The sequence below is a fragment of the Pristis pectinata genome, chromosome 3 (assembly GCF_009764475.1).
Source record: "Pristis pectinata isolate sPriPec2 chromosome 3, sPriPec2.1.pri, whole genome shotgun sequence".
In the NCBI taxonomy this organism is placed as follows: domain Eukaryota; kingdom Metazoa; phylum Chordata; class Chondrichthyes; order Rhinopristiformes; family Pristidae; genus Pristis; species Pristis pectinata.
The window spans coordinates 80115314-80137950 of NC_067407.1; the positions used below are offsets into that span (position 1 = coordinate 80115314).

General features: G+C 39.9%; 1 protein-coding gene across 1 annotated transcript in view; it reads left to right on the plus strand.

Moving 5' to 3' along the window:
* ccdc170 (coiled-coil domain containing 170) overlaps nucleotides 1-22637 on the plus strand; it is a 65275-nt gene that overhangs the window by 23836 nt on the left and 18802 nt on the right. Inside the window, exons 7-8 of the mRNA XM_052012280.1 lie at nucleotides 4148-4333; nucleotides 14828-15145. Coding sequence (XP_051868240.1) covers nucleotides 4148-4333; nucleotides 14828-15145 — 504 coding nt within the window. The remainder of the gene's footprint in view (nucleotides 1-4147; nucleotides 4334-14827; nucleotides 15146-22637) is intronic.

Sequence of the window (22637 nt, forward strand, 5' to 3'; positions counted from 1 at the left end):
TGCGAAGATGCCATGGGAAGGGGAGAGGGTGAGGACGGGTGGGATTGAAGAGTGGATCAGGGTGTCACAAAATATCAAAAGTAAAATGGATGGAAGATTTATTTGGTGTTGGTTTCCCATTTGGAATGGATTAATTGGCAAATGACAATCCATTGGATGTGGAACCTGGTGGACGAGCATGCCAAATCTTGGTTCTGGGACTGACAGGGAAGTATTGGTACGGAAGGCAGCACTGTCAGTAGAGACATGGCAAAGGCAATGAAGCTGGAAGGAATTAACTCCCTAAAGAAGTTCTGCTGGATAAGAATTGGCCGAAATGATGGATCCACCTGGACAGCCTTGTTTATGGATCTTGGGAAATAGGTAGAAGCAGGCTGTTCCAGGGTGAGAGGGGAAGCTGTGCAGAGATCTTCAGAGGAGATGAGGTCAGTGACAGACCTGTAAGTAGTGGTTTGATACTCAGTACTGTGTAAAGAGGATGAAGTTAGAGGTGTCAGAATACTTGTTGCTCATTCTCTGTAAAGTGGAGGTCAGTTTACCGAAACTCAACACCACCACCCAGTCCATTGGTTTCATGGCAGTGTTGTACCTTATTTGATCAGATTTAAGAAGGCAATTCCAGAGTCGGGAACCTCGGCAGCTAAGGATAGCAATGCTGGAAAAGTTAAAATCCTATATCCAAGAGGTCAAGATTGGTTAAACACACAAGATAATGAGTAAACTATTCGAGAAAACAAGTGTTGGTTTTCCAAAGTATTCCCCTTTATTCAATGTTGCTTCATTCAGATTGTCCAATTAGTCATATTTTTAGTGCTAATTACATTGATTTATTTAAATTATTGACCAACTTTTAACTATCCCAGAAGTAGATGATTCTTCACCAGTCTGAATGTAGGCCTTGGTACACTATTCATTCTCTGGTGGTCTAGGCCTTGACAAGTCACCCTATGGCAACAATGTAGAGGTCAGGCATAGGATAACACGTGTGAAGAGAACTGAAACCATATTAGGGGATGTATCACCATCTGGGATAAGTCATTCTACCTTTGTTTTAAAGTTTATTTTGCTTGCCAGGTTTTTGTCTCTAAATTGATACTTTCTCTGGGGTCAGTGTGTTCTAGTCTTGCTCTCATATCTTGCCAAACCTCCCGTTTCCCACTTATAAGCCTTTAAATTGTTGCAATCCTGGCTCAAATGAGGTAACACAGTCCAGATTATAGGAACGCAGGAAATGTTAGTTGAAAGAAGGCCAAGTTCCATTTAATTCACCTTCTACTGTCCTTGTAGTTGCCTAATACAGACATCATGTTTGCCAAGCTTGTCAACAACACTGATTTCTTCCGATAAGTCTAAAATGGTGTTATCTGAAATCCAGGACTCAAAGCTTTAGAAACCGCATCCTACAAATGTTACACTTTACCACATGTTAAATCTAAAATATTTTATGCCAAAATGTTATGTCCTAATTTAAAAAAAATCTATTCAGTTCTCAGGATCTGGACGTCACTGGTAAGGCCATCCCTCATTTCCCATGAAGTGAGTGTCTCCCGAGACCGTTTCAGAGCCAACCACATTGGTGGGTCTGAAGTTGCACATAAGCAGATGTGGCAAGGATGGTTCCTCTCCTGAAAAACATTCATAAACAGAAAGGTTTTTATGACAGTCTTGTGGTCATCATTATAAATGACTACTTTTTTTTTCAGAATTCCAGATTATAGCTGAAGTTAAATTTGAGAGCTACCATGATGGGATTTTAACTCGAGTCTCTGGATTATTGGTCCAGGCCTTCACCTTAACTCAGTGATAGATGAAATCTCTCAAATTTGTATTTGACTGATTCGACACTAAGTTTTTTTCTCTATCTCCTTGCAAATTGTTCTATGGATGGATTAGTTGCTACTGAAATATTGTCTGGATTTTAATTTCCCGACATTTTGGGAGCTGAGGGATGGGTATCTGATGGAGATGGGGCATCTCAGCTGCCTGGTGACAGGATTAAATATCAGACAGCCCAATGTCATGGAACACACACATGATGTTGGCATCATGGGGATTGTTTGACCAAGTGCCAAACAATCAGCTGAAACATTCTTGAGTGTGGTAATTCTTTAACGTTTCAGAGAACCTGGGATTCTGTGTACAGGTCTGGTCCCCTATTTAAGGATATACATGTGACAGAGGGAAGCAGCAAAGCTTCTCCAGATTGATTCCTGGTATGGTGGGTTTGTCCCACAAAGTGAGATTTAGCAGACTGGGCCTATACTTTCTAGAGTTTTGAAAAATGAGGGGCAATCTCATTGAAATAATTTTAAGGTGGTTGACAGAATAGATCATAGACTAAATGCAAGGACAATGTTTTCCCTGGCTGGGGGTGTTTAGAACCAGGGGCCACAGTCTCAATATAAAGGGTTTGCCCGTCAGGACAGAGACGATAAGATGTTTCTTCACAAAAGGGTAGTGAATTTCTGGAATATCCTACCCAAGAGGGCAGTGGAAGCTCAGTTGCTGAGTATATTCAAGACAGCAATCAAAAAATTTTGGTGTCAAAGGAATCAGGCGATTATGGGATTTGTGCAGAAAAGTGGTGCTGAGATAAAGAATTAGCCGTGGTTTAAGCGCGAGGTACTCAATGACCTATTCCTGCTTCTATTTCTTATGTTGTCAAGTTTCAACTTTGTTTTCCAAAGGTCTCATTGCAAAATAGGTTGAAGAGGAGAAGCTCAGTGCACGATTAGTTCAGTGATGTCATGGACAGTGTAGAACTCTGTCACCCAGGTTGCCCCACTTAAACACATCTAGAGACAGCGGGAGGAATACCCCAGGTCCTAATTCACTGATCTGCCCAGGGCAGTAATAGGAATTATTTGGACAGAAACAATGTGTCGTGGTTCAACATTATTACACCCCGCAACATTTTGGGGAGTTTCATAAGAATTTTGTTTTAATTAATGTTATTGATATAATTTCTTATTCATCTTGCAAAGGTTGCAGACATTCAAATAGGCACAAACCATTTTGGATTTGAAGAGGATGGTTGCTGAATGGGACCCAGATAGGAGGGACACTATTGACATTAGTTTGTTTACATTCATGTGCTAGATCAGTTTTGGAGCAATCTGACTGTTAAAGGGCTGGATTAAATAGCTTGCCATTATGATAGAAGAGCTTTGTCTCAGTATGCCCTGCTGAAGGAATAAAACAAGATCATGAGCTTCTGCACCAAAGGGGAAGCTTTACATTGAAGGTGGTCTTCAAATTGGCTGCTTGGTGGACCAATCCTTGCCAGAAGAGCAAAGCGGGTGGGTTTTTTTTTGTCACTTTCTTTCTCGCCCTGGAGGGCTGATCTGAAAGAGTTAGAGGGATAGAAGAAGGAATGTTAACCCCAAGGAAAGTCTTCCCTTGTGATAGCTGGTCTGACCAACACCTTCACCCACACCCCCAACCGTCTCCCTACAATTCCCTACAATTTTCCAATCTCATGCAGTCTTGCCTCCTTCCAGATTGTCAGTCTGATCCCCCTTCCTTCCAACTCCAACCCCCAACCTTTCTCTCTTGCCAGTGACCATTGCAAACAGACTCAGGCAGAGATCTTCTGCTGGCTCTTCCGTCTGGCAGCAAGCCTGGAAACAGAGTGAAGAAAACAGTAACAAAGTTCTGCTGTTAAATTCAGGAGGACTCCCACGGGGCTGGATTTCCAGGTTTCTCCCACAGCAATCCCACTCCCATGCCTCCATCACCACCTTGCTGTAAATAAGGGGACCAGGGAGACTGTCTAGTCAGATAGAGGGAGGCAGGGGCTTCACTCCAGATGCATAACATTACCACATGTTGCACAGCGAGACAATCCCACACAGAGCTACACAGCTGCATGTCGTGGACTCCCCCACCACCAGACCTGTAATTCATCAAACTCATGTGACTGCAGTTAATGACATGTTCAGCTTGCAACTGTATTTTAGGTGATTTATAAAACCCTGACCAGCGAAAACTAAAATGTGCATGCTGCATATTTTCCAAAACTGTTTTTTTTCCCACAGTTCTTCAGTCTGAGCAACTTGATTCCTTAAAACTGTTGATGGTTTGCTGAAATTTCAGCATTGGTGTTAGCAAATTTTGGTGTTACAGAATCAGCTTTTTGTTTTCTCAGATCGGAGCATTGTACCAGGAAAACACCAGGAAAAGTTCCCAGATTATGAGCCTTGAGGAGACTATTAGTGCCCATGACATGGAGTCGAAGGCTAGCCGGGAAACCATCATGAGACTTGTGTCCGAGTTGGGGAGGGAGCAGAAAACTGTAGCCTCTTACGTGCAGGAATTGGAGACCCTTCGTAAGGTAGACAAAAGCTGATCTTGATTCCAATTCATTAAATTGAATAATAAATGTTGGTAAGTGAAGCATGAAAAGTGGCACATGGGGGAGGAACTTTCTGATCTTAATTGTGTATCAAAGGGAGATGTGGAAAGAATGGCTTTTAGATTCCCTTTTTTTCCATCATTTGGTTTGGAACCTTCATCACAGTTTTGTGAAGGATGTGCTGGAATTCCTCTTCTGAGAAGAGAAGCCACATTACTATTAAGTCAGTCCTCCTTCCTCCTCCCACACTGGCTTTCTGCAGTCACATGGTTTCATCTAAAATAGTTGTGTTCAGTAATTCAGGTCATTTTTCATTCAGTCCCATGCTTTGTTCAGCCTTGGAGTACATTGATCAGCCCTCACTGCAAGTTTTCTCTCAATATGTATCCACGCACAAGGATTTGATCATGGTGGAGCACACTGGAGAGTTACCAAACAGCATTAGTCCATTATTCCATTATTCTCAGTCCAGATGCAGGGTCTTGACCTAAAATGTTGACTGTCCATTTCCCTCCACAGATGCTGCTTGACCCGCTGAGCTCCTCCAGCACTTTGTTTATTGCTCTGGATTCCAGCATCTGTAGTCTATGTGTCTCCATTATTTCATTTGCTTTCTATATAACAATGCAGCAAATATGAAAAATAGGAGCAGGAGTTGGCCATTTAGCCCTTTGAGCCTGTTCCACCATTCAAAACAATCATTGCTGATCCTCTATCTCAATACCATATTTCTGCCTCTCCCAAACACCTTGATGCCTTTTGTGTCCAGAGATCTATCGATCTCTTTCTTAAATATAATCGGTGACTTGACCACTGTGGTAGTGAACTCCATAGGTTCACCATCCTCTGAGTGAAGATATTTCTCCTCATCTCAATCCAAAATGTCTTACTCTGTACACTGAGACTGTGATCATAGGTTCTAGAATCCCTAGCCAGAGTAAACATCCTCCCCTTATCCAGTCCTATCAGAATTTTGCTTGCTTCAATGAAATCCCCTCTCATTCTTCTAAACTGAAATGAATATGAGCCTAATCAACCCAGTCTCTCCTCAATTGACAAACCGTCCATTCAGGAATTAGTTTGGTGAAGCTTTGTTGCACATCCTTGATGACAGGTATAGCCTTTCTGAGGTAAGAAGACCAAAACTGCACAAAATATTCATGTCTGGTTTCTCTAAGGCTCTGTGAAATTGTAGCAATGAGGGCCCACAAGCCATTTGCCTTCTTAGCCATTTGCCGCACCTGCATATTTGCTTTTAGTGATTGGTACACAAATATACCCCAATCCCTTTTTACATGAACATTTCCCAATCTCGCACTATAATACAAAATAATATTTATCAATTTTACATTGCATCTGCCATGTATTTGCCCACTCAATCAACTTGTGTAAATCGCCTTGAAGCCGCTTTGTGTCCTCCTCTCAACCCCATCCAATGTCATCTGCAAACCTAGAAATTCAAGTCCCTTATCCAGATCATTGATATATATTTCAAATAGCTGGAGCCCGAGAACTGATTACTGCAGTACCCCACTCGTCACCACCTACCACCCTGAGGAAGTTCCATTTATTCCTGGAGCAAAAAAGACAAACTGTTGGAGGAACTTAGCAGGTCAGGTAGCATCTGTGGAGGGAAATAGACAGTCGACGTTTTGTGTTGAGACCATTTATTCCTCCTTTGTATTTCCTGTCTGTCAATCAATTTTCCATCCGTGCCAGCATATTTTAAACCCCAGTCCCATGTGCTTTAGAGTCAGACAGTAATACAGCATGGAAACGGGCCCTTCAGCCCAACTCTAATTTAACTCATCATCCTCTTATGTGGGACCTTATCAAAGGCCTTCTGAAAATCCAAATACACCACATTCTCCCATTTTCCCTTAGCTATTCTATCAGTTACATCCTCACAAGACTCCAGTAGTTTTGTCAAATGTGATTTGTCTAATCCCATTGATATTTTCTAAGTGTCCTGTAATCACATCCTTTATAACAGAGACTAGCATTTTCCCTACTGTTTATATTAAGTTAAATGGTGTCTAGCTCCCTATTTTCTCTCTCCTTTATGTTTTTAAATAGTGGATTATATTTGCCACCTTCCAGTCTGCAGGAGCTGTTCCATAAACTATAGAATTTGGAAGATGACAACGAGCGTATCCACTGTTTCCGTGGTTACCTCTTTTTGTACTTTGGCATGTGGATTATCTGGATCTGGGGATTTATCTGCTTTCATCCCATTAATTTCTCCAGCACCGTTTTTTTTTTACTAGTGTTAATTTCCTCTAATTTCTCCTTTAAACTCTTGGTTCCCCAGCATTTCTGCAAAGTTACTTATGTCCTCTTCCCAAAAGACAGAACCTAAGTATTTGTTTAATTGCTGTGCTATTTCTTTGTTCCCTATTATAAATTCTAACTGTAAGGGACCTACATTTGTCTTCACTTATCCTTCTTATTCTCATATATGTAGAAGTTTCTAACATTCATGGTTAAACATAACGATTGTGGGAAGTGCAACAGCTTATGTTGCTTCTGAAACAAAACACAAAAGGAGAAGTGACCAAATCATGTTTGCAAAAGGAGTAAAGGATCGTATTAGATCCAGAGAGGGCATATAAAGTTGCTCAAAGAAAATCAGCAGGGTTAGGAGCAATTTAGAGTTCAGCAAGTTTATTCTTATATTCTATTTTTCCTCTGTTAATCTTGTACTTTAAACAACACAAAAGGAACCCCTTCCACCCACTGGGTACACAGCACCTTCCAGGGAAGCAATGTCATCAGTCCCATTCCCCCGTCCTTATTTCCTAGTACCCTGCAATTTATTCTCTCTCACACACATGCCCATTAACTCCCTATGGCCATTAACCTACACTGAGGAGTAATTTACGGCAGCCAGCTAACCTATCAGCACATCTTTGGGATGTGGGAGGAAACTGGAGCATCATGAGGAAACCCAGATGTTACAGGAAGAATGTACAAACTCCTCATGGACTGTACTGGAGATCCCTGGAGCTGAGAGGCAGCAGCACTAATTGCTACACCACCATTTCATTCTTGGTCCTTTCCTGCTGAACTCTAAATTGCTCTTGACTCTGAACTTTACTTTGGGCAACTTTATATGCATTCTCTGGATCTAATGCTATCCGTAAATCCGTAACTCCAGCCATGGGCTGGTCACTTCTCCCTTTGTGTTTTTGCTGTAGAAAGCAATGTATAGTGTTTCAGTTCAGTTCCTGCATTTGTTCCCTGAATGTGAGCCATTGCCTATTCACCATCGCCTATTCACCATCATGCTTTCAAAGAGGCTTCCTAATCTATCATAGTCAACTCGCTCCTTATACCTTTGTAACTTCCTTTGTTTAAATTTAGGATTCAGATTGAACTACTTCATTTTCCACCTTACTGAAAATTTCTATTATATTACAGTCTGGTAAACAGGATGGGATGGGATAGTAGGTGCTTGGTGGTCAGCATAGACATCCCATTTTACCCATTCACTTTTTTGGATTATGCCCACATCAATATCAACTCTGATTCTACTGACATCCATCTACACTAAGGCTTTTTTTACACATAGCAGCCTTTTGCAGATGATACCACTGTAGTAGGCCATGTCAAATAACAACAAGCTGGAGTACAGGAAGGAGATAGAGAGCTTAATGACATGATGTCATGATAACAACCTTTCCCTCAATGTCAGCAAAACAAACAAGCTGGTCATTGATTTCAGGAAAGGGGGCGGTGTACATGCACCTGTCTACATCAATGGTGCTGAGGTTGAGAGGGTTGAGAGCTTCAAGTTCCTGGGAGTGAACATCACCAACAGCCTGTCCTGGTCAAATCACGTAGATGCCATGGCCAAGAAAGCTCACCAGCGCCTCTACTTCCTCGGGAGGCTAAAGAAATTTGGTTTGTCCCCTTTGACACTCACCAACTTTTATCGATGCACCATAGAAAGCATCCTATCTGGATGCATCACAGCTTGGTATGGCAACTGCTCTGCCCGGGACCGCAAGAAACTGCAGAGAGTTGTGGACACAGCCCAGTGCGTCACAGAAACCAGCCTCGCCTCCATGGACTCTGTCTTTACATCTTGCTGCCTTGGTGAAACAGCCAGCATAATCAAAGACCCCACCCACATGGGTCATTCTCTCTTCTCCCCTCTCCCATCAGGCAGAAGATACAGGAGCCTGAGGGCACATACCACCAGGATCAAGGACAGCTTCTATCCCACTGTGATAAGACTATTGAACAGTTCCCTTAGATGATGAGATGGGAAGGAGTCTATTGGTGGCCCTCAATGGACTAAGTCACAACTTGGCTTTGTTCCAGTCACTTTTTAATCTTCCATTTACCACTGTTTAGTAAGTCTTTTACAATACTGGCACAAGTTTAATTTTGATCTTTAACTGTTGAAATGAACACCAGATTTAAAGCGTCAGCTAATGGCAAAGGGAATGGAGACCAACCTACTTTGGAAGCTATTTCTAATCTGGATAAAAAGTTCGACTGGAGCTTTGCTGAATTGAAGTCCATTTTAAAGGACTTTGAAGACAGACAAAATACACTTATCTAGGAAAACGCCAAACAAAAGCATTTAATTGCTGAACGTGACTGAGCTGGTAAAGAGAGAGATGCCAAACTCCACTCACTTGAAAAAGCCTTAATTATGACCAAGCAAAACCTGGAAAAGCAACAACAGAGGATCATCAACCTGGAAGGCCGCAGCAGGAGAAGAAATTTAAGAATCATCAGTTTTCCAGAGAACATCGAGACTGGTAACCCTACGAACTTTTTCTGTAAACTTCTGGTAGATGTGTTTGGTTCCGAAATGTTTCCTGTTCAGCCTATTCTTGTTCAGCCTATTCTTGATAAAGCTCATCGAGCAATAAGATCCAAACCTGCCCCGGACCAAAAACCTCAGCCAGTAATATTGAGATTTCATTATGTCAACATCAAGGAATTCTTGATTCGTACTGCTCGTGGACGTGGAATGATTCATTTTAAACAATGGAAGTTTTGAATAGTTGAAGATTACACCCCAGAAGTTATGAAAGAAAGGCTGACCTACAGACTAATTATGGCTCATCTCTATCAAAGCAATTATCATCCTGCATTATTATTCCCAGCAAGGCTGAGAATTACACTACCTGATAAATCTTGCAAATGGTTTAAATCCGTCCAAGGGGCCGAAGAATTTCTTATGAACTAGCTTTTAACTTTAGAAGCTAAGAAATGTGGAAGATACACAGTATTTTTCCTTTGATTTACTACCTACTTGCTTTATTATGCAATTAATTTCTAGATTTAAATCCCTTTTTTTCTTTCTTTTAATATTTTCAATGTTTTGTTTTAATAATACTTAAGAATTTAACAAAATGACTCATCGTTTGCTTTCTTTTCGAAATAACTATAAAACTGTATTTTTTAAATGTCGACTGTTAATGCCCTTTGGCTCTGTTTCAATTTCACAACTATTGTTGTTAGTTTGATAACTTTGTTTTGACTATGTCGATAGCCTGTTTAGACTAACCATAAGTGGTTTATATATTTTTTTCAACTTGGACTTCTGCCACCAATAGAACTGGGGTTAGTTCAATCAGAGGTTAGCTTTCTGGCTGCCTATTGGCCAGTTTTCGGGCTGTTGGGGGAGGGGGGTGGGGGTGTTTTAAAGTTTTTCTTCTGGACTGATGAACTACAAATATGTCTAAATTGCCGTCCTATCCGCTTCCTCTTTTTTTTTACTTCTTCCTGCTAGTGGGACTCTTTACATACCATATGTTTTTTAATCTGTTGAAATGGATACGACTATTCATTTTATCTCATGGAATATTAACGGTTTAAACAATCCGGTCAAGCGCAAGAAGATCTTCAAAGCTTTTCACAGATTAAATGCTCAGATCATTTTTGCCCAGGAGACTCACATCAGGAAGAAAGATAATCAATGTTTTTTTAGATCTTGGAGGGGTCAACAGTTCCATTCAAATTCACAAGCAAAGGTGAAAGGAGTTCCTATTTTTATAGACTCCTCAATTTCATTTGTCCATCATGAGACAATATCAGACCCAAATGGTAGATTTTTATTAATTACCGGTTTACTTCATAATAAAAAAGTTGCTATAGTTAATGTTTATGCACCCAATGTAGGTCACCCTGAACTTTTTAAACATCTGTTTGCATATTTTCCTAATTTAAATGAATACACTTTGATTATGGGTGGAGATTTCAACAGCTGTTTAAACCCTTCGATGGATAGATCTGTGTCAAATCCTGCACTTCCAAACAAATCCGCTGCCTTTATTAACACCTCCTTAGTTGAAACCAGAATTTTAGATGTTTGGAGATTTCTACACCCATATGTTAAAGAATTTTCATTCTTTTCTCATGTCTACCATAATTACTCAAGGATTGATTACTTTTTTATTGATGCTAGACTAGCTCCACTTATTATGGACTGTAAATACGATGCAATTGCCATTTCTGATCATGCACCATTGAAATTATCAATTAAATTAGCTGATGCATCCTTCGATGTCAGACAATGGCGATTTAACCCTTCTCTATCACAAGACTTAGATTTCGTCCAGTTTATTAAAGAACAGATTTCATTTTTCTTTTTAACTAATTTTACTGAAGAAATCTCCAGTGGGATAATATGGGATAATTTTAAAGCATATATCCGTGGTCAAATAATTTCATATTCCGCTGGATTGAAAAAACAAATTAATAATGAAATACGTATATTAGCTGACAAGATTAAAGAAATCGATAAAAAATATTCTGATACTCCTAATCTGGAGCTTTATAAAAAGAGAACAGAACTCCAATTACAACATAGTTTATTATTAACATCTTCAATTGAAAATCTGCTACTTAAAATCAAAAGTCAATTTTATATACATGGTGACAAATCTGGTAAATTATTGGCCAACCAATTGAAAGCTGCTTTATCTAAACGTCAGATTAATAAAATTTGTAAACCAGATGGTACCTACACGATAGATCATGTTCAAATTAATAAATCCTTTCAAGAATTTTATTCTTCTTTATACCAATCAGAATCCCCTGAGGATTCTACATCAATGCATGAATTTCTAAGAGATTTGAAGATTCCCCAATTATCTTTAAAAGAACATTCTACATTAGACGTACCCATTTCGGAGGAAGAAATAAAGAAAGTAATATTTTCAATGAACTCAGGTAAAGCACCCAGTCCTGATGGATATACAGCCGAATTTTTTAAATCCTTTTCTGATATTCTTGTTCCCTGGTTAGCAAAAATTTTTAAAGATGCTCTATCAGTGGGTAAACTACCACAATCCTTCTATGAAGCAACTATTTCTTTAATTCTTAAAAAGGATAAAGATCCCACTGATTGTGCATCTTATAGACCTATTTCTTCATTAAATGTAGATTCAAAAATATTTTTCAAATTATTGGCCTTTAGATTGGAAAAGGTTCTTCCACAAATTATCTCTGAAGACCAGACAGGATTTATTCAGAATCATTATCTACATTTTAATATTAGGAGATTAATGAATATTATATATACCCCTTCATCCCAAATTCCAGAATGTGTTGTCTCACTAGATGCTGAAAAGGTGTTTGACAGGGTCGAATGGGAATATCTATTCATTACACTTAAAATATTTAATTTTAGCCCTAAATTTATATCTGCGATTAAACTGATTTATTATACACCTATGTCTTCAATACTTACAAATAATCAAAGATCCTCTTTGTTTAGGCTTTTTCAAGGTACTAGACAAGGTTGCCTTTTAAGTCCTTTATTGTTTGATATTGCTTTGGAATCCTCGGCTGTTGCACTCCGGGACTCTTCAAATATATGTGGCATTACTCGTGGACAGAAGATTCATAAGATATCTCTTTACGCAGATGACCTGTTACTTTATATTTCTAATCCGGAGGAATCTATCCGCACAGTACTATCACTACTAGATCAGTTTAGTGTTTTTTCTAGCTATAGATTAAATCTTAATAAGAGTGAACTTCTTCCATTAAATATGCAAACCCCAATTTACAGGCAATTACCTTTAGATTAGTAACTGACTATTTTATGTATTTAGGTGTTAAAATTACCAAGAAACATAAGGACTTATTTAAAGTTAATTTATTGCCTTTAATTGAGCATGTTAAACAATTATTTACTAAATGGTCTCCACTGTTGTTATCATTGGTAGGCCGAATTAATGCAGTTAAGATGAATATTTTACCAAAATTTTTATATTTATTTCAAGTGATTCCAACTATCGTCCTGAAATCTTTTTTTGACACTATTGATTCTAAAATTCTTTCATATATTTGGCAGAATAAAAACCCAAGGTTAAGTAAGAAATATTTACAAAAACTAAAAAAGGATGTGGTATGGCCCTGCCTAACTTTAGATTATATTATTGGGCAATTAATATCAGATATTTAATTTTTTGGATACAAGATTTAGATGTAATTCAATGTCCCAAATGGGTACACCTTGAGCATCAATCAGTACTTGGATTTTCATTGGTTTCTATTTTAGGAGCTTCACTCCCTTTTGCACTTACCAAATTAAGTAAACATATGACTAACCCAATTGTTAAACATACAATACGAATATGGTTTCAATTTCATAAATTTTTTGGATTGAATAAATTTAACTTGTGAAGTCCCATTCAATCTAATTTTTTCTTTCAACCATCCAGAGTTGACTCAGCTCTTTCTGTATGGAAAAGGAAGGGAATGGTATGTTTTTGTGATTTATTCATTGATAACTGTTTTTCACCTTTTGAACAACTGTCTAACAAATACAATTTGTCTAGATCACACTTTTTTCGATATTTGCAGATTAGAAATTTTTTAAAAGCTACTGTACCCTCTTTTCTGACACCATATAAAACTGAAATTACGGAAAAAAATTTTAGGTCTTAATCCTTATCAGAAGGGCTTGATAGCAATAATTTATGATTTAATTATGAAAATATGTCCAGAATCACTGGATAAAATTAAGAATGAATGGGAAAGTGAACTCCAGACATCTTTACCTACGGAGATGTGGATGAAAATTCTTCATTTAGTTAATACATCTTCAATGTGTGCCAGATACACTTTGATACAGTTTAAGGTAGTTCATAAGACCCATATGTCAAAAGATAAGCTAGCCCGTTTTTATCACCATATAAGTCCTGTATGTGACAGATGTAAATCGAATGTGGTTTCTCTGACACATATGTTTTGGTCCTGTCCTCTTCTGGAAAAATATTGGAAAGACATTTTTAACATTATCTCAACTGTATTGAATATCGATTTACAACCTCACCCTATCACTGCAATTTTTAGATTACCAAGGATAGAGTCTGGCCATTTATCTGCTTCCGCTTACAGTATGATTGCCTTTGTTACATTAATGGCCAAATGACCCATTTTGCTTAAATGGAAGGATCCAATACTCCCCTACTACTTTTCAGTGGTTCTCTCAAACTATATCATGTTTAAACTTGGAAAAAGTTAGTAGTGGTACTGTTGATCCTTCACTTTAAATTTGAAGATATTTAGAGTCCATTTATTCAATATTTTCACATGATATAGATCCCTTTTCAATAACATTCCAATTTAGAGGTATGGAGTTGATGACATAATATTGCTCTGTTTCTATTGAGAAATTTCAGTCCAGTCCTTTTTTTCCTTTTTTTAAATTTTTTTTTCAGTTTGATTTGATATATTGTTTATAATTTTTCATATTGATTTGGGGATTTTTTTTCCTTTCTTTTACATATTCAATAAATCTTTTTCTTTCCTTTCTTTTATATTATATTCATTTGCTAAGAGATCATGGGATCTACAGTTTTTTTTATATTTTACTATTCTTTATGATTATCTATGCCATGATTGTTCTCCTGATCTCTTTGTATTACATGTACAAACATCGATGTTATATATTAATCTGTATTAATTTGGAAACTAATAAAAAGATTGAAAAAGAAAAGAATCAATAAACAACTACACAGAAAATATGTAGTTGTGACATTTCAAAAAAAAAAGATGATGAGATGGACTCTTGACCTCACAGTCTACCTTGTTATGACCTTGCACCTTATTGTCTACCTGCACTGCACTTCCCTGTTGTTGTGACACTTTACTCTGTATTCTGTTATTGTTTTTACCTTGTACTATCTCGATGTACCGTGTAATGAATTGATCTGTACCAATGGTATGCAACACAAGTTTTTCACTATACCTCAGTACAAGTCACAATAATAAACCAATACCAGTACCAACTAACCAACCAATCAACACATCTTTGGGTTGTGGGAAGAAATCCAAGTGGACACAGGGAATACGTAACCTTCACACAGTAGCACTGGAGGTCAGGATTGAATCTGGGTTGATGGAACTGTGAGGCAGCAGCACTATCATGCCACCCTAGTGTGCTATAGCCACTTCTCATAGCCATGAATATATTTGTTTTTGTTTTTAATCTCTCAGGAATTAGACAACACCAGGAATGACAGGCAGCACGTTGAAAGAGGAAACAGGATCCTGCAGGACAGGCTGGATGCAACCCAGCGAGCTTGTGAATCTTCGAAGTTGGAGATAGGAAGGTGGGAGCAACGTTGCAAGGATCTGGATGGAAGTTTGCTGACCAGTGTGTCCGATGCCAAAGCAGTTAAAGGTCATTTAGAGGCATTCAAACATCAGCTGGCATCTCTGCTCAGCAAAACAAATATAATGGTTCAGCCCACCGAGGAAGCTATCTGCGAAAGAATCCGTGAAATTTGCAATAGTGAAGAAGTTAAGAGGAAAGTAAGTAGTTTCTGTACATTGCAGAGAATGATTAAAGGGTTAACAAATGTGAAAGGAAGCTGTGTTGTGACTAAAGGTAGAAATTGCCTGGCTTTGTGTCTGTGAAGTTGTACGGCTGAGTGTTTGATGGCAGTAACCCAGTGCTGTAAACTCATCCATCACTGTCTTACCTTGATCCATCTGCTCTGAAAACCAGACTCCTGGTTTGTTTCTTTCACTGTGTTGCTCCTGGTCAGCCTCCCACCCTCAGTGGATGTGTGCTCATCCAAAGTCCTGACATAACTCACATCACATCTTGTTTACCACTCTATCCTCTTCTCATTTGGTTCCAAGTACATCAGTGTCTCAAATTTAGTATTCTTGTCTAATCTGAAAACAGAATGTCAGAAATACTCTGCAGGCTTGGCATGTGTGGATGGAGAGAATTAACGTTTTCAGTTGATGACCTTTCATCAGAATGGGGAAAATTAAGAAATGGAATATTTTTTACGTTGCAGAGAAGGGCAGAAAGAACAATGGGAATGTCTGCGATGGGTGGAGACAGGAGAGACCGAATGGTACAGGTGATGGTGGTGCTGGCTGAGAGAGGGTGGGGAAGGCTTATGTGTCTGAAGGAAGCATAATTAGCAGAAAACAAATGAAAACAGGGGAAGGAGAAAGAAAAACACAGAAAATAACAGCACTGGAACTGTCAGTTATAAACTATTGCAAATTCTGGTAATCTGAAATAAAAACAGAAAATGCTGGAAGTACTCAGCAAATCGGGCAGCATTTGTGGAGAGAAAAACAAAATTAATGTTTCAGGTCAATGATTTTTTTTCAGTTGTGCCCAGATCTGATACAAACTTGAAATGCTGGTTATCTGAAATTGTTGAATTCAGTATTAAGTCTGAGGGCTGTAATGTGGCAAGTGGGTTTCCTCTGGGTGCTCCAGTTTCCTCCCACATTCCAAAGACATACAGGTTGGGAGCTGTGGGCAGACTATGTTGGCGCTGGAAGAGTGGCGACACTTGTGGGCTGCCCCCAGCACATTCTCAGTAATGCGAAAAGATGCATTTCACTATGTGTTTTTCAATGTGACTAATAAATAAATATCTTGTATCTTATCTTATAAATGGGAAATTGAAGTGCTGTTCCTTGGGCTTATGTTGAGCTTTGTTATATAAGTGTGGGAGGTCACGGATGGAGAGGTTAGAGTGGGAATGGGATGGGGAGTTAAAGTGACAGGTAACTGGAAGCTCAGGATCACCCTTGGGCACTGAAAGCAAGTGTTCAGTAATGCTTTGGTTTAAACACAGATTGCATGACGCTCGAGAGTTGTCAGCACAAGATATTAATGGACAAGCAAAGAACTTCAGCCCAGCTTAATTCATTGTACGGAAAAATCCCATTGCAGCATCCAAGTACTTCTTAAGATATTCCAAATTTATGATCTTCTAAAGCTTTACCACTGATTGAACAGGATCAAGGGGCTGTTGAAATACCCTGTTACTGTATTCCAGTGGGAAGCATGTACACACCTCTGTGACATATAAACCAAGGATACAAAGCACAGAATGTAGGTGTGGAGATTCAACACGTGAAATGTGATGAAATCATGTGTGATAATGTGTTGATACACAAAGACAAAGTGGCTTCCTCTGTATGAATAAATTTTGATATCACTCCTATAATTGCCTTGTACTAATGTCAATCTGTACTGGTACAATAGTGAGAGGAGAACATCTTTGCAGCTAAATGTTGCTGCAAATGTTGCTGCTTTGGGTTTTGTTCTTCTTACACTCTATTAGCTCTACACCAAGTCATTCTAGTAGGATAATTAAAGAAAGCCAATCTTACAGTTTAGTAATCTTTTAAAACCACTCCAGATCTTTTCTCCCCAGGGAGAGCTTAATGTGAACTAACTAGGTTGTGACAGATTCTGCAATTACCCCAAGATTTAGGATTTTACCAAAGGATTTTGTCTTGCTGTCACTGCCAGTTATGCTGTTCGAAATTCAACCTTACTTGAAATCTTGCATCAGATGAAGGTTGTCTAAGTGTTCCCCTGGGTCAGCGTCTCCAGGAAGGTCAGCAAGGCAGACCCTTGGCAGATTCTGGGACCTATGAGTAGGGAGAAGAAGCCCAGTGGCAGGCCCATCCATGTACCAGATTTGCATTTCCCTGGCAACAGTACTTGACGGCCATCCAAAGGGGATCGTCTAATGCCTTGAGTAAAATTGCCCTTTGCTGTATTGTCACTATCTCAGTGTCATCCATAAAGTAGCTCCTCCAACTCCAGCTCCAAGAATTTACTTGGGCCTTCCCCAGTTGGTGCTGTGACTTTGACGGGAGCAGTGTGTGAGTGCTATTTCCACCTCCAGGCACACTAGCTGTGTTGAGTAGTGGGGCCAGGTTTTGTTCGTATGCATTTAGGAGATTGACAGATCAAGGTGTTAAAATATATTTCCCACAAAATGAACGTGAAGAATATTCATTGTAAAGGATTCCTGGCCCTTTCTATCCCACCTGATATCCCAGGAAGGTGGAGCATCATACATAGGAATTTTGATGCCTATCACTCCAACTCAGTTCTGCAGGAATCTCACAGAATGTGTGTAATTAGCTCTCCTTGAGGGCAAAGGAGACAGCTGTCAGACATTAACCATTGCTTCAATTAGAAACTGTGCCCTTTAATAACATTAAGTTAAAGTAAGTAATGTTGCCAGGTGGAAAAGTGGAAACAGTGCAGAAATTACTTGGTTATTATGACATAGAAGGGGCCATTTGGCCTATCAAGTCCATGCCAGCACTCAGAAGAGCAAGCCCATCCTCTCAATCTGTTTATTTCCCTGTACTCTCTCATACCTGTCCATCACCTCCCTTTTGGTTCTTTTTGCCACTTAACCTAAATGACTAAGGGGTAATTTACAGTGGCCAATTAACCTACCAGCACACCTTTGGGATGTGGGAGGAAACTGAGACATCCAGTGGAAACCCACACAGTCATGGGGAGAAGATGTACAGCGCCCAAAATCAGGATTGAACCTGGGTCCCTGGAGCTGTGAGCAGAACTGCACCAACTGCTGCGACACCATACCCCTCTGTCCATTGCCCCTTCCCCTTTGGTCACCAACACTACTTCCTGCTTTGGTACCAAACTCTGTAGGCATCAGTAAGGAGAGAAGTGGGTTTTAAAATGGCTGATGAGGCAATATGGGAATTGCAGACTGTTCCGCAGATTGAGCAAGAGGTGACATGAGGCAAAGATGGGTAGATAGTTTAGGAGATGGTGCGCTCCTTCTGCCCTTTACACTGGGCTTCTCTGCTCCACATGGCATAGACTCAGGATTCTCAGTCCCACCTCTAATGCTCCTTCTCCATTTTGAGCGATATTGGGCCAGGGATTCCCATGAGTCGGTGGAGATGTTGCATTTATTAAAGGAGGCTTTGCAAACATATTTAAATCCTTTCCTCTGCCCACCTGTAACATCTTCCCATGTCAGAGCCTGGAATAAAATTTTTCAGGAGTCTTGTATTGGACATATGACTGGGGCCTGGGAGATGATGCCAACCCTATCAGTGGATTTGGAGAATTTTGCAGAGAGAGTGTTGATGGTGTCTCACAAATGGGGGTGTGATGAATACTAAATAATCTGTTTGTTGTTAATTAAGGGATTAATACTGGCCAGGGTACTAAGGGGAATTATTCTGTTTCTCTTCAAACTGTGGCATGGCATGTTTTACATCCACCTGAGAGAGAAGGTGTGTGTTCACTTTAACAGGTGATGATTCTGGAGGACAACACTCTCAATATTTCACTGGAGAGTCAGCCTGGATTTTGTGCCCAAGCACAGGAGTGGGGATTTAGTCCATATCATTTTAATTCAGGCAAAAGATCTGCCAGTGAGCTGCGATTGGCACCAGGCAGTATAGGAAAAGGTACCTGTCAACAGTCACCATATTATATCAATATTCAGTCAGGGTAGGTTATGAATCAGTGTTTCTCCAGAGTAGACATTGTGGGTTCAGTATCCTGCTAAGGGAGTGCTGCATTGACAGAGGTACCCTCTTTTGTATGATATGTTCAAGCTGATGCCTTCACCATTGGATATTCTCCCCAGTGTCTTGCTTACTATTTCATTACTATCAAAATTGGAAATAGAAAATCTGGTTATCGTCTATGTGCTGCTTGTGGAACTCACTGTGCACAATTTGGCTGCCACATTTCCTACATCATTGGAGGATGTTGAAGTTGTGAAGGTCTCTGTGTAAATGTAAGTGTTGAGGGGACTGAATCTGTCTGTCAAATGTTGATCCAATGAGGAAGCAATGAGGGATTCAGCCACTAGGTAGCAGTGTTCTTTTACTGTTAGGGTTTCACCTGTTCTAGAGAATGTGTTACAAACCTGTCCTTTAAGTACAGACCTAGCAGTACAACTACAAGTAACACTTGTCTTTGTCTATGAACCAGTCAAAAGTGTAAAAACTGAGGGAAGTGAAGTTGTCAAAGCTCCTGCATTTATAATTTCCTGACTATAATATTTCACTGCTGGAATTTTTAAAAGTTACTCTCAGCAAATATTTTGGATATAGTTCTCCCTTACATTTGCCTTTGGATTATTGTTCCTTAATTGCCAGAATTATGTACATTTTTGCTCATTTTCAGCTGGATACAAGCAGCATTTTCTTCCAATGCAGTACAGGTTTGTTTCTTTAGATCAGTAAATGGTAGGGCACTGAGGAGTGCGGAGGAACGAAGGGATCTGGGAGTTCAGATACATAATTCCTTGAAAGTAGAGTCACAGGTAAACAGGGTTGTAAAAAAGGCTTTTGGCGTCCTAGCATTTATAAATCAAAGTATTGAGTATAGGAGTTGGAATGTTTTGGTGAGGTTGTATAAGTCATCGGTGAGACCAAATTTAGAATATTGTGTGCAGTTCTGGTCGCCGAACTACAGGAAGGATGTCAATAAAATTGAAAGAGTGCAGAGGAGATTTACAAGAATGTTGCCGGGTCTTCAGGAGTTGAGTTACAAGGAAAGATTGAGCATGTTAGGACTTTATTCCTTGGAGTGGAGAAGAATGAGGGGAGATATGATAGAGGTTTATAAAATGATGAGGGGCATAGACAGGGTTAATGCAAGTAGGCTCTTTCCACCTAGATTAGGAGAGATAAGTATGAGAGGACATGGCTTTAGGGTGAAAGGGGAAAGGTTTAGGGGGAACATTAGAGGGAACTTCTTCACTCAAAGAGTGGTGGGAGTGTGGAATGGGCTGCCATCTGATGTGGTAAATGCGGGCTCGCTCTTAACTTTTAAGAGTAAATTGGATAGATACATGGACGAGAGAGGTCTGGAGGGGTATGGGCTGGGGGCAGGTAAATGGGACTAGCCGAATAATGTTTTGGCACAGACTAGAAGGGCCGAATGGCCTGTTTTCTGTGCTGTAGTTTTTCTATGGTTTCTATCACCACCATGTTGCTTCAAGTGTTAGAACAATAGTCAGTCAATGTGCTAACTGTACTTCACCTGGGGATAATTTTGCTTTCAGTGGATATTATAGTTAGGAGACCTCTGTAGAATATTTTTAACATGCTTTGAATGTGGGCTTAGAAATTTTACTTCAAAATTTTGAAAATGGTGTTTGTATTGTTATACAGTTGGCTCTGTATATATTACACTTGCAGCTGAGGATTAACATTGCTTTTAAATATAGTTTTGACTGCCCACTCCCATTTTAATCTTTCCCAGAGGTCCCTCTTCCCCCCCACCCTGTTCATCCTCTAGTTCAGGGCCTCTTTACATCTCTTCCCTCTTTTCACTGTTGCCACCATTGATTTCAGTTGCTTTGGAACATTTCTAAGGGCTTTGTTTCTGTCTTTCTAATTCTCTTTCCACCGTTAAAAACACTTCTCAACAACGTCAGTTGACCTGGCTTTGGTTTAACACTTCTGACCCCTATGCTCTGGGGTTCATCCTTCTGCTATCGATTTCTGTGTAATATTTCTTTCTTTGTCACTCTCTCTATCTCTCTCAATCTTGAGTTATTCTCTGTCAAAGTCTCCACAACAATGCATGATGCTGCTTTCCATTTATCTTCACACCAGTCCCAATGGACATAGAGAAAAAATGTTTCAAATACAAAACTGCAGATGCTGGAAATATTCAGGAATGCTGCAGAATGCTGACGAAAGGTCATTGACCTGAACTGTTAACTCTGTTCTTTCCACAGATGCTGCCTTACCAGCTGAGTATTTCCAGCATTTTCTAAATGTTGAGCAACACACAAGATGCTGGAAGAACTCAATGGGTCAAGCAGCATCTATGTTGAGAAATGGACAGTCGACATTTCGGGTCAAGACCCTTCATCTGGACTAGGACTGAAACAATCCAGATGAAGGGTCTCGACCTGAAATGTTGACTGTCTATTTCCCTCCATGGATGCTGCCTGACTCGCTGAGTTCCTCCAGCATCTTGAGTGTTGCTCCAGATTCCAGCATCTGCAGTCTCTTGAGTCTCCTTTTTCAGGAATGTTGTTTGTCAATCAATTAACACTGCATGACATGCACATCTTTCATTTTGAAGGGGCTTGACCTGAAATGTTTACTGTCCATTTCCTTCCATAGATGCTGCCTGACCCGCTGAGTTCCTCCAGCCTTTTGTGTGACTAATCTAGTTGCAAAACCATCAAAAGTGCTTCCTCAGCTGTAGAGTCCTGAGTTTGCCAAAGGCACTGTATTAACACCTGCCTTTGATTCTTTATTGTAACTGTCTATCATCACTGGGCATCAGTGAACTAACAATATGGACACTCATTATCAACAGCCAAGTGGCTCTCAGCTTCATCATGCCTAATACTGGTTGGATGGCCAAAATATACAAGTGGCAAAGCAGCTGATCACACCAACTTCTTCTTCTCAGGCAGTCCATTGGGATTGAGGATGGCATCCTTCCACTCCAGTTGTGTAGGTTCTGAGGCGACTCTGCCATAGGTGGGGCTGAAGGTGGCTGACAGGATGGGCAGGTGGGTAGGTTGTGAGGTGGTGCACTGTGGCTATCATTCACACTGTGCTTCTACGTGCTCCTGACGAATGAACTCTGGGTTCAGTGCCATCCTGGATGTTCATTCTTTACTTTGAGTGATCATGGGCAGGGGATTCCCAAGAGTCTGCGTGGATATTACACTTTTTCAAAGAGGCTTTGAGAACATCCTAGAACTTTTCCCTCTGTTTACCTGGTAACCTCTCATCACAATATAGAGCACAGAATAAAGTGCCTGTTTTTGGGAGGTTGAGAGTGTTCATGTCATGGCCTTCGACACGAGTGTACAGGCAGTCCCCCAGTTCCTGAAAACTATTCGTAACCTGAACTGTTTGTAAGTAGGAAATGAGCAGAAAGTTGGAAATGAGCAGAAACAATGTGTGGGAGAGGATCACAGAAACAGCTGTGACGGGAGAGCGAGCAGGCACGGGAAGAGCGGCCACCAGCCAACCTCACTGACTCAGTGAGTGA